This window comes from Leptinotarsa decemlineata, unplaced genomic scaffold (genome assembly GCF_025532065.1).
Source record: "Leptinotarsa decemlineata unplaced genomic scaffold, Ldec_3_MD MMD2_tig00000505_RagTag_RagTag, whole genome shotgun sequence".
In the NCBI taxonomy this organism is placed as follows: domain Eukaryota; kingdom Metazoa; phylum Arthropoda; class Insecta; order Coleoptera; family Chrysomelidae; genus Leptinotarsa; species Leptinotarsa decemlineata.
In genome coordinates, this window is record NW_027412549.1 from 6,019,739 (window position 1) to 6,032,052 (window position 12,314).

Sequence of the window (12,314 nt, forward strand, 5' to 3'; positions counted from 1 at the left end):
GTACCACGGGCATCGGATTAGTTATAATAAACGGGCGGAAATTGATATTGTGTTTAGTTAATTCGCTGTTGTTATTATTGATTTTATTTTTGTAGTTGGTTATTGTTGTTTGTTTTATTATTGAGTAATTAGAAAATGGGAGATGTGAAAAAGACATTAATTATTATATGAGTGCAAGTCCATGGTAAAAGAACGAAATTGGCTCCGCACCTCATTATTGCGAGGTAACCGAGAATTTCGGTAATTTATGAATGAAAGTAGTGGGATTGGACTTACTGGTTGATTTTTACTGTGTTTTTGTAATGTATTTTCAGTTCAGTAGTGAAATAAATTCGAATTTAAGTGTACAGTACAGCTCGGACTTTAACGATGGTACTTTGCCAAATAATTGATAAAGTAAAAATTAAAAGTCTACTTACGATAAATTATCTTTGCATGTCCTAACTGCTTCTGGAAAACAGTATCGGTCGTTGATTTCATCATGTTCCACTTTTATATCCAATTTAGGCCTTTTTGCTTCTGCCCTTTCCCCGGTCCAAGCTAACCTTTCCGACAAAACCATTGTGTGATGATGAGGGTCCATATGATGGTCCCCGAATCTGCTTAAATCAATTATCAAAAATTAGGCCTACAATAAAAGACTAAGTGAATATTTTGTGCTGTGATTTTGGAATTGTTCATTGAACAATTTAACAATTTTGTCGCAATAACAGGTGCATGCCCCACGTGGGGGTTTTAATCAGACGCCGGGAAATGAATATTGTTAATGCAATTTTTCACAGTGAAGGAACCTATCCGAAAATTTCGGAAAAGTTGAAATCACCAAAAAATATATAGTTTTTTAAAAAAGCACCGCACGCTAAAAGACCTGTAGTGAACGTCAAATGTTCGATTTGAGAGTCTACAATCAAATTCAGGAGAGCAAGGTCCTACGGGTTAGATTTAACACAAAGTGATATACTCCCAAATTAAGAAGAAAGGATATATAATCCAGCTCATCTGTAACAACTGCTTCCTTTTATGGATACTGAATTGCACCAAAATCACGTTTTCTTTTTTGATTTGTACATCGTACATTCATAACAGAAATTGAAAGATATCATCGACGGAAAACACAAAACAACGTAACAAATGAAAACGTAAGCATTGATTTAAAAATCCGATTTGAAAGAATCAATTTTTGTCTCAGACTGAGTGAATTATGTCGTGCAAATGTATGAATTGCCATTATGACGGAATATATATGTTTCCGATTATTTTATGCCATAAACACAACTATGAAAAGGATATGGTGGAAAATTTTTTATTGAATCGTCGTTCAAACTGTTGAGGTTACAAATCAAAACTTTTGACCGCACTCTAAAGAACGAAAAATTGATTTCTATGAAATACTATATCCGTAGGAGAAAACAGTTGTCAGATAGACTTATGATCTAGAAAAACCACCTGTCAATAACCTTGAAATTTATTTCATATTTGTTAACTCTACTTTCTTTACTTTTTAGGAAGTTTCCTTTTCTAAATATCCAATGTTGGCGAAGTAGAGATATATTTTCTCAAGATACGAGTTCTAGTAAACCGATTTTTTGCATGATTTCAAAAGTAACAATACAGTGTGTGTAATATACAGAGTGCCCACTAGAAGCACGGCGCACCAAAGTTAGACCCAGAGGTCCTTTAGCAACAACCCGATCCCTTGAAGCTGTGGAGATCGGTTTCCATTGGAACCACGAGGAGAAATATGAGAACAGGGCTCTCTGAAAACAAAATAATTTGTCGCTTGGGGCATACCGATTTATCAGCAGTAACGGAATAACAAAAATAATTTCAACTGTAAGGAAGAGGAAATCGTCATTAATGAAATCTGGTGTACCTGATTGCTGCCGTATCAATGATTGAATTCAACCAATAGGAACAATGCCACACCCTCACCAAATGAGTTCCAAACCAATTCTATAGACCTGCTTCAAGAACAACCAAAATAATTCATCCATTGCCTCATCGTCGTTGATAACGGCTTTTTGACACAATATTATGTCTAGTTCTGCCACCGGCTTAGAAAAACTGAAGCCTGGGAATTCATATTTTCATATCGTCTTACCAAGACGAAATTTTTTCCAGGTTTTCAATAAAAAATGTAAATTCTTCTTGTCGGAGAATATGTACATTGGCAGCTGATATTCGAGTATCTAAATGGAAAGTTGAGACAAGTGTGCTGTGGTCAATGAAGCCATACCTATCATGAATTTCTGGTCTTTTCCGAAAAGTCGTTTATGTACAATAGAAAAACAATTAGAGACAATATCGATTCTTGATGAATTCTCGCATTGACGGTGAAGGTTTCCGAGGGAGAACCATAAATGTCTATTTATGAGAAACAGTTTGAGGAAATTGGAGAGCCACAAGCAAAAACGGTGACAAATCTTATCATCAAAGTTCTCAAATATAAGTAAACCTTTATCAGATCCTGAGACCCTACTTATTTCTCGATTGTATTATTACAGAAGGGCCTCAATTGATTTTTGCTTTTGGAACCATATTGTTGAATGGTTGGGTTAAATTGCATCATTCTCCATGAGTTTCAATATCATTCGATTCAAAACTTTTATTTATATGAAAGTAGTTGTTCCGACAAGGTTTTTTTCTTGCAGTTTGTATCTGAAAGTCCGAGCATAATCTACACATATTTGTAAGAGTATTCACTGAATTCATTTTCTTTCTTCCTTTTTTTTTTAGAAGTTTTCCAATTTCCAAAGTAATATAAAATATTCCTTTTCCATTCAAACCTTTTCATTCAACAAGAACAAAAAACGCTTTTTTGTAAGGCACGGAATAAATAAAGCTTACAATACACTGGTGCATACTCTTTCAGCCCATTTTTCGAGCGATGACAGGTAATTCACCACGACCAGAAGTGTTATGGACGTTGATCTGTAGAATTTATTTAATACGAGGAGCCTATTCGACTCTGCAGATTATAGAGAGGGAGTAGTCGGTGATGTTTCTTACTGAAAATCAATTTTTAAAGTGGCAAACAAATTGTTTACCAGGTAAATTTGCTATTCTGTCGATCTTGTTGCTATTCAACCATTGAACTATTGAACGTTTGGTCATCTAATTAATGCATGAATAAAGATACGAAACTTGTTTGCCCTCAATTCACAACAATGAACTTCTACATTAATTATATCAGTGAACAGTTCCTAGCATATTATCTACTACCTGGGCTGAAAAGTCTAGGGCCTAACACATAGATGGCGTTAGTCTTGTTGCATTCACCGCTTTTTCAGTTAGTACTAACCTTCAAAAGAAAGCTGTTGAAATTTCATGATATTCTACTCATAAGTGTGTGAGTTAATGTGCTAAGAGTGACACTACTTTTGTTATTTTCAAAACAATTTCGTGTTTTAATTTAACACTGCTTCTTGTTGGGAAAAAATACTGTTCAAGCGAACACTTCTCAGTAGTGTTAGAATACTTGAGAATGGTGTAAAAATCGAAACCTTGGTCGTATTAATATCAATACATTAAGTAAGTGGAAATTAGACAAAGTATTTTATTTCTATATCTATATCATTTAATTGAAGATGAATTTCCACAAAATAAATAAGTCGTCAATATCACAAATCACGAATGATAGTGTGGCTCTTGATGGAGATTACGTCAATGAATAAAGCCAACTTTGAACAAAAAACGCCTTTTCAAAAAGTCAACTTCAAAGTTCAATTTTTGGCGGCATCAAAATTTATCTTTAGATGCATGCACTCGAAACTTCAAATGATGACTAATTGAGTTATTGGTGGTTTATTTTTTTGGTGAAAATGTATAAAACAAATATGAATCATTAATGATAAAGTACTGAAACGATACATCTTTACGATGGGCAGGAATCTTGGAATAAAATTATTTATCATAGACTAGGCATTGCTTCTCAAAATGAAGATGGAGAACATGAGGTCACATCGCCTACTTTTAGGTTATCAATTATAGTAACCAATTCAATAGTTTTTTTTTCTTTGCTGTACACGATTGTCTCTAATTCAAGATTAAATATTAGTTCAAGTCATCTCCTGATGATGCTAACTTTGTTAGCGATACACGAGTCGAGAGACCATTATCCTGTTGAAAATTTTTCGTGTGTTTGTATTTTTGTTGATCGAAACATACAATGCAGTTGAAACCAGAGCCCAGACACAAACCATGTTTCCACCTGCCAAGATCTTATCATTGGGGCTAGGCTAAACCACAAATGCACTGCTGGACTCAACTGTTCTTGAAGGGCAAGTCTGTGTAGGTGGAGGCGATGAAATCTCCCCCGAAGCATTTACTGCAAGTCAAAAAGTTGAAACCAGAGACTTAAAGCAAAGCTTTCGTGATTCAACAGCAGACATCGCCGTTTCGACCCGCCATAAGTTTTTGGCCTATATTTTCAACTAGTTGACTTATAATGAAAGTTACAGTAAGAGATCGAGGAAGAATCTCGTTCGGCAGTAGCTTGTCTTTGCGACTGACCGCCAGCAAAGTCGTCTTCAGTTCGAACAGGTTGGAGCCTAGCTACCTTACCCTTTTATCTAATTTTTGTCAGAAGGACAAATCGAGTTCATGACTTAGAGGTGGTGACTGACCGCCATGGGGGCCTCGTAACTTTTATATACGTGGATTGAGTATTCTGTCCCCACTCTAAGACCACGCAGACTGCGACATGACGGCACAGGACGGAAACATGACGGGACGTGGCCTTCGAGCGGAGATATCACGGCACATGCCGTGATACACATGACGTCCTGGCATGTGCCCGTTCGTTGCCTGCCTTAATGTGCGCCCTCCATAAGAAACTATAGGCTTGTTCTGGTTCTCTGTCCGGACTGTTCTTAACAATCAGAAAACAGTCAACTAACTGAATACTGAACATTTTGTCTCGTCAACCTTTTCAATCCACAAATGACTCATTGGTTTTGGACGATTCGAAACAGTACTAACTGAAAACCAGAACAAACCTTATAGAAAGAGAAAATAAACTTCACGTCATGTTCCCGTCCTGTCGCAGTGTACGTTATACTGTTACTCAAACTTTTCCTTTAAGGACAGTGGAGTCCAGAAATGCATTCGTGGTTGGCTCTAGTACCACTGATGAGACCTATAGCGGGTTGAAACAGCGCTATCTGGTATTGGTATTGGAAGAGGATTCTCATTCGGCGGTCGATGTTGAAGCTTGTCTTCTCCACTGACCGTCTTGGTCAGCTTTGTTCATCTTTGATATTCGCGGATTTAGTTCTCTATCGATCCCATATATGGCGTCTTCCTAAGAGGAGATGTCATTGCCTCCACTAACTCCATTAGTATAAGTACCACATAACATGTAACATGGCTGGAGACGAACATAATAATCCATAGGAAAGGAGGGTCTTGGCTTTTTACTTCTCCAAATACAAAAAAATGTGGGAATCTTCCCAAAGAAAAGGGAGAACGCAATTGATTTCAAAATAATTTCTTTACAAAGATGTGTAGATCATGCAAAGAAGTAACTTTCAGACACAACCTGGAAGACAAAGACCTTTTGAAACAACTACTTTCATATAAACATTGAATTTCACGAAAGAAAAAATACTTTCGAAAGAATTACTTTTATATGAACATTGGATTATACAAAAAAACTATTTCCTATTCAGTTATGGAATTGATTCAGATGACATTCACAGGATTGCCACACAAATAGTTAATATTTCACTTACATGAAACACTGTCCTCAATGGTGGACATCGATGTTTCGGAATAAGACACTTGTCTTATTGCCTCTTCAGCACCAATCTGGATAACATTACAAGATACAAGACTCAATCCATTCATAAAATTACGACCTTATGTTACGACTAAGTTAAATCTGTTCATATTATCGATGACAGTTCGTAATTACATTCATTTTGATCTCAGTCACAGGAATTTTGTTTGAATTGATAGGGGTATATTTTTAGGAGAGATTATTTTTTGGGAAAGTTGTGGCTTTCTAGTTTCCTCAATTTTTTTATATAAAGATGGAGAAGTAAAATGCCACTTTACCGAAAACTAATTTCTCCTAAAAATATTTTCATTAATTACATTCACTTTTCAGTTTTTCATTGACAAGTTAAAATGTATGAATTGAAGGGGTATATTTTAAGAAGAGATAAGTATTTGGAAAAAAACGTTTTTGGCTTTCACTTCTCCATCTTTATACAAAAAATAATGGGAAACTTCCAATAAACTCTTTACGAGAATGTGTAGATCACACATAGAAGTAGTTATTTTCAAGCACAAACTCAATTGGTTTCTTCCTTTCTTTGGGAGTTTCCAAGAATTTTTTGCATAAAGATGGAGAAGTGAACGCCAGAAAGTTTTTTCTTGAAATGTACATTTTCATATATATGTTTACGATAAATTTTAATTTTCTTCCTGCTCTATCTCACGGTCAGTTACACTTTTCTTCGTTAGACTTTTCTTCGTTGCGAATTTCAAGTTATGGGAAATATCACGTAAAAATATATTTGGATTCTAGAGTTGTTTTTCTAAACCAATAAAATCATTATTTGAACAGTAAATAAAACTGAACAAACTCATAATTCATGCTCTTGTTGTATTTGAACACTTGTACATAATGTAACATCATTTTATACTTTCTCTAGGTCTGTTGTTAGTTCTGAATAATTTTTGTGTACAGAAAACTAATAAAGTACAGCCATTAAAATCCTTCATTCGTGTTATTTTATCCATGTATTTCGAGAAACTTCTCACTGCTGACCCGATCAAAAATAAAGATCATAATTACTACACTAGGCCATTCACAGTTCCGATTAGTAGAAAGTAGGTATCACTATTTCCATCAAATTGGATGTTTACGTTCAAGCAACACATTCCGAAAATTAAACAATATTTGAATTGCTGATTAGCTAATTTAAGCTACAGTTTATTACAGTTTCGTATAGCAATTTATTTTGGTTAAATCTGAAACGAATTGATTCATTAATATTCTGAAGCAATACAACATAATTTTCAATCGTTATGGTCTTTAAAGAAGAACTGACGTCAATTTTCGATTAAAAACATATTTCTATTAGTTATTTCTTGTATAATTCACCTGAAACATATGGAAATTTAATAAGGTGGGAATTCGAAGATTGTCGGAACAGAATTTGATATAAAAATTTTACGGAGTTCTTCAAAAGGCTTTTGTTAAATTTAAGAACTTTTCGACGGTATTTTCCGAAACCACTAGAATCAATTAATTTTCATAAAAAATAGCACATACCATTTTGACGAAATGGTTAAGACTTTCGCGGCCAAGGTTTCCATCAGTGTCCCTATTTTTCGGGTTCAAAGGCCGTCGATTTTTGCAATTTCTTCCAGACGTTACTGGCGCGAGTTGCTAGCTTCCTCAGAGGTTTATACATCCTGAGTTTATCTCTGATGATTGGATTACTGCTTCGTGAAGCGTATTTATGTGGACTCAGGTAGTTTGGTGTGCTAATAACTGTACCTGGATTGGGTGTCAGGTAGTCTAGTGTGAAAATACCATATGGGATTCTATATTCATTTGATATTCATAGCTTCTTCATTTCTGTTGAAATTATCCATGTGTTTGTGGATCTCTATTACCTCCCGTACCAGTCGGCTATAGTATTCCTGGTTGGGGGCAATGAGTTTCGTGTTTTCAAGCAGAATCCTGTGGTTACCTTTAATGAGTGCATGTTCCGCCACAGCCAACTAGTCTGCAGTTTCTTTTATGCTCCTTTAGCCTTGATCTTTTGGTGGTTCCGATGAATACCTTTCCACAAGTGCCACAGTATGCGATATACCCCTCCTGCTGATAGTGTGTATCTTTTGTTTTTAGCCGACTTGAGGCTTTCTTGTATCTTCTTGGTGGGTTTGAAAACCGTTTTGATGTTGTGTTTCCGAAGAGTTTTTCAATTCTGTCTGTGTCCCTAAGGATATATTCAGCGTGTAAAGCCAAATAGAATAAATTGATTATTTCGATTACGGTACATATTTTAACGAAATCCCGAAACACTTCAAATTAAAATTATAACTTGACACACTTCAACGGAAAAATGCTACCCCTACCTTCAACCCCCGTCGAATGACACATAAAACCCCCAACTTTTTAAATTGGGAAGCATATGCTTGTGATATATCGTTTGAAAGATCTCTTCATTCTCTATTCAAAAAAGTTATCGCTTTCAAGTTTATTGCAACAATTAAGATAAAATAAATTAAAATCATGTGGTTACCGAAATTCGATAAAAAACACTCAAAACTTATTGCAATATACTCAAAACTTATTTCTTGTTGAGGTATTGATAATAAGAAAGTAAGCAAAAACCATACCATAGCAATTTTTTTTAGATGGTATCCTTTGAAAAACTGAATAATTTCCGTGGCAACGTTAGTTTAAAACGCCTTGTCAACTTGTTTTGTATGTTATAGCATTAGTTGTAAGTATTTTAATTTAAGTTTAAAGTTTGTTAACATCAAGTCTGAAAATTGTTTAGATTAACGAAAATGCATGAAATGACAGTTTTACAAATGATTGGTTACGGAGATAAAACCCGAACATAACAGGAAGTAGCTCGCCTATTTCATGAGAAATTTCCTAATATACCGCCCATATCTCAAGGAACAAAAAGCAAAATAGAGAAGCAGTTTCGCGAGCTTGGTCATGTGGGACAGATAAAAAAGCAGCTGCCAATGCAGCAGTGATGAACTCAAGTAACTCAAATTAGATGTGATGTTTGAGTTTGAGGAAAACCCACTTACATCGAGTAGACACGCATCCACTACATTCAATGTCAGCCATACATCGATAGTGAACATATTAAAAGAAAATAAAATGCATCCCCATAAAATGATATCTATTCAGGAGCTCATGGAAGACGATTTTGGCGAAAGATCTTATTTTTGTGAGCAAATAATGGAGATGTTGGATAAGAATATTATCCAATTAGAAGACGTTGTTTTCTGATGAGTGAACTTTGTTTCTTAACGGTCATGATAATCGGCAAAATTGCTGCTACCGGTCAACGGAAAATCATCACTGGATAAGAGAACACACGCAATACCCTCAAAAGGTTAATGTTTGGGCAGGGATTGTAGGAAACCATATCATTGGTTCGTTTTTCATTGAGGGCAACTTGATTGGCGATAATTATTTGGCACTACTTCAAAATGATGTCATTCCAAGTTTAGCAAATTTATATCCTGATCCAGGAAGCCCTCAAGTTCCAGTGAATACGATATAGTTTCAGCAGGATGGAGCACCATCACATTACCGAGTTAATGTCCGGCAATACCTTGATACAACATTTCCCAATCGGTGGATAGGGAGGCGAGGATCGATTGAATGGTCAGTGCGATCACCTGATATTTCATTATTGGATTTCTTTTTATGGGGATGTATAAAGAGCAATGTGTATAAAACTAAACCTTCAGATTTGAACTTACATCCATAGTTCTTTTTCGTATTCTACATATAATTACGTTTTGCATTACATTTTAGTTTTGGAGTGTATTTTATCGAATTTCGGTAATCACATGATTTTAATTCATTTTATCTAAATTGTCGTAATAAATTTGAAAGCGATAACATTTTTGAATAGAGAATGAAGAGACCTTTCAAACGATATATCACAAGCCTATACTTCCCTTTAAAAAATTGGTGGTTGTACCTCTCATTCGAAGAATGTCAAATTATAATTTACATTCGACGTGTTTCGGGATTTCTCTTTAAATATGTACAGTAACCGAAATAATGAATTTATTCCATTTGGCTTTTACACACTGTATAAGGTAGATACGTGCAACCACCTGAGCCTCCTCTCCGTTTTGAACCGTGTAACTCTTCAGTTTCATGGCCTTGTTGATCTCGGGTTCACTATATCCATTCGATCTCAAGGTCACTTGAAGATGTTCCAGTTCTTTCTCTAGCTTCGAGCCCATTCAGTTAAATTGGAATTGACTCCTCTCTTTTGAGTAGGATGGTGGTTTGATAGTGCGTGCAGGCACCTATCCGTGTACGTGGGTTTTCGGTAAACTTTGTGAGTTAGTCTAGCACCACATCGTTCGATAAGTACATCTAGGAATGCTATCCACTGGTCCTGTTCAGTATCCATGGTGAACTTGATGCTCAGGTGTTGAGCGTTCAAGTGGTCTAGAAAAAGGTTTAGAGCGTTCCTTCCATGTTTCCAGATGACGAAAGTGGTATCCACGTAACGTAGCCACAAGGTCGGTTTTAACTAACCACAATACATGAATGTTGTAATTGTTGTTGTGACATGAAAAGACAGGAAAAAAAACGCAATAACTTGATGAGGTTACAGTGTATTCAGCGGCATTTTTATAAAAAGTGCCTTTACATAAATTACTCAGGTGGGTTTTCTATGAACTTGTGGGTGAGAAACTGCTTTCGAATGGGTACTTGAAATATTGATAACTATGCAATTTTGAATATACTAAATTGGGACATGTTGGCAAAACTATCTAACGATTTGGCGAATTGATATCTGTTCAATTACTTTTTCCAACCCTGGTGAAAATACTGGATTGTTGAACACATGGAAATTGTAGTGGAATTTTTCAATGACCTTCAATATTGCTAGTGAAATCTGGGGAAGTATGTCGAAAAAATTATGTTTTTTTGAAATAGTAGTTGGGTATTATGTAAAATGAAAAAATTTGATCGGCTGGTAGATCGGCTCATTCATTAGACTGTCTGGATGTTTTCAACTGATTTCTATATATTGATGAGTTCGGAAAACTTAAAACGTACTCAAAAATTTCCAAAACGTCAAGTTATTTTGCAGAACACAAAATTGTATTATGAAAAAGGGTTTTTGGACTGACTGGAAGTCATAAATCAATAGGTACAATTATATTTTTATTACTGTGTCCTACTTTGCCCAAGGGGCGAGTTGGTTTATTTTGCCAATATTGAAGGTTTGATGCATACATTTGATATATCAATTGAACCAGCCCAGTGGTCTATTCTCATAGATGCTTCAAAAAGAAGCCTTGAAGCAGCTCGCTTCACAATGGCGGTTTCTATGCCTCCATTCTTGTCGGTCATTCCGTACACCTCAACGAAACCTACAACCTACAAGAACCTGTAACTGATTCTTTGAAAATTGAAATATAAAGACCACCGTTCACAAGTGTGCGGTGATTTGAAAATCTTAGATATGTGGCTCGGAAAACAATCTGGGTTTACCAAATTCACTTACTTTTTGTGTCTTTGGGATAGTAGAGGCCTAGCAAATCACTGGACCAAAATGTGTTTGTTGGCCTCCGAAGGAGCTTAACGTTGGCGAAAAAAACGACCTGCATGAAACTTTGGTGCCTCCCCATGAAGTTCCACTACTTCACATAAAGTTGGGATTGATGAAGCAATTTGTCACTTCCAAGAGATGGAAATTGCTCCAATTACCCAATAACAAAGTTTTTAGGCCTCTCAGAGGCAAAGTTGAAGGAAAGTGTTTTCGTTGGACCAGATATCAGACAGCTTATGGCCTTCAAAGAGGTCATAAATAAATGTTTAGGCAATAAAAAAATCCTAGCTACAAACAAATCGTCAAGAGATTGTTGAAAGTATTTCAAGCTTTAGGTTGCCTAGAGTTTAAAAGTACATTTTCTTCATTTCCACCCCGACTACTTTTCAGACAATTTAGGAGATGTGAGTAAAAAGCAAGGTGGACGATTTCACCAAGATATTAAGGAGATGAAAGGAAAGATGGCAGACTACTGTTGGACGCTTCAGAGAGACTTTCCAGATGCTTCGTACAAACGAAAATGTACCAAAAGGAGTTACAACAGGAGAAAGAAATGTGTGTTTTAGATAAAAAAAATTGTTAGGCAATTATAAATATGAAAAAAATAATTTTTTATTTTATGATGATTACTTGTTTAGCATAAATACCCAACATTGACGTTCTATGATAACATCAAATTCATTTTCGGATTCAGCAAATCCAAAAACATGAGGGTAACGCAAAAAAACAAAACAGCTCCCAATATTTTCTTCAGGCTTCAGTAATTTTTTCAGGTGGCGCAACTCATTTCTGTTCTCTGAGTATGTGATACGCCTTCGCCTGGCTAAAAATATCATTAAGATTTCTCAGAATTGCTTATTTGATAAAAGAACTCTACTACAATGTACACATGATTGCAATATAAGCAATTACCACATATCCAATGGGCAACTAAGAATTATTGGTAGTGAAATCACAAAAATCGCTCGATACATCTTATTTATAATTCACAATAGCGATTAAAAATATAAAATGTAATATTTT

The 12,314-nt window shown here is 35.5% G+C and overlaps 1 protein-coding gene across 5 annotated transcripts in view; it reads right to left on the minus strand.

Moving 5' to 3' along the window:
• Window positions 1-12,314, minus strand: part of NFAT (nuclear factor of activated T cells 3) — a 259,305-nt gene that overhangs the window by 38,132 nt on the left and 208,859 nt on the right. For all 5 annotated transcript variants that reach the window (XM_074173812.1, XM_074173810.1, XM_074173811.1 and 2 more), the window contains one exon: window positions 420-599. In XM_074173812.1, the coding sequence (XP_074029913.1) occupies window positions 420-599 (180 nt within the window). The remainder of the gene's footprint in view (window positions 1-419; window positions 600-12,314) is intronic.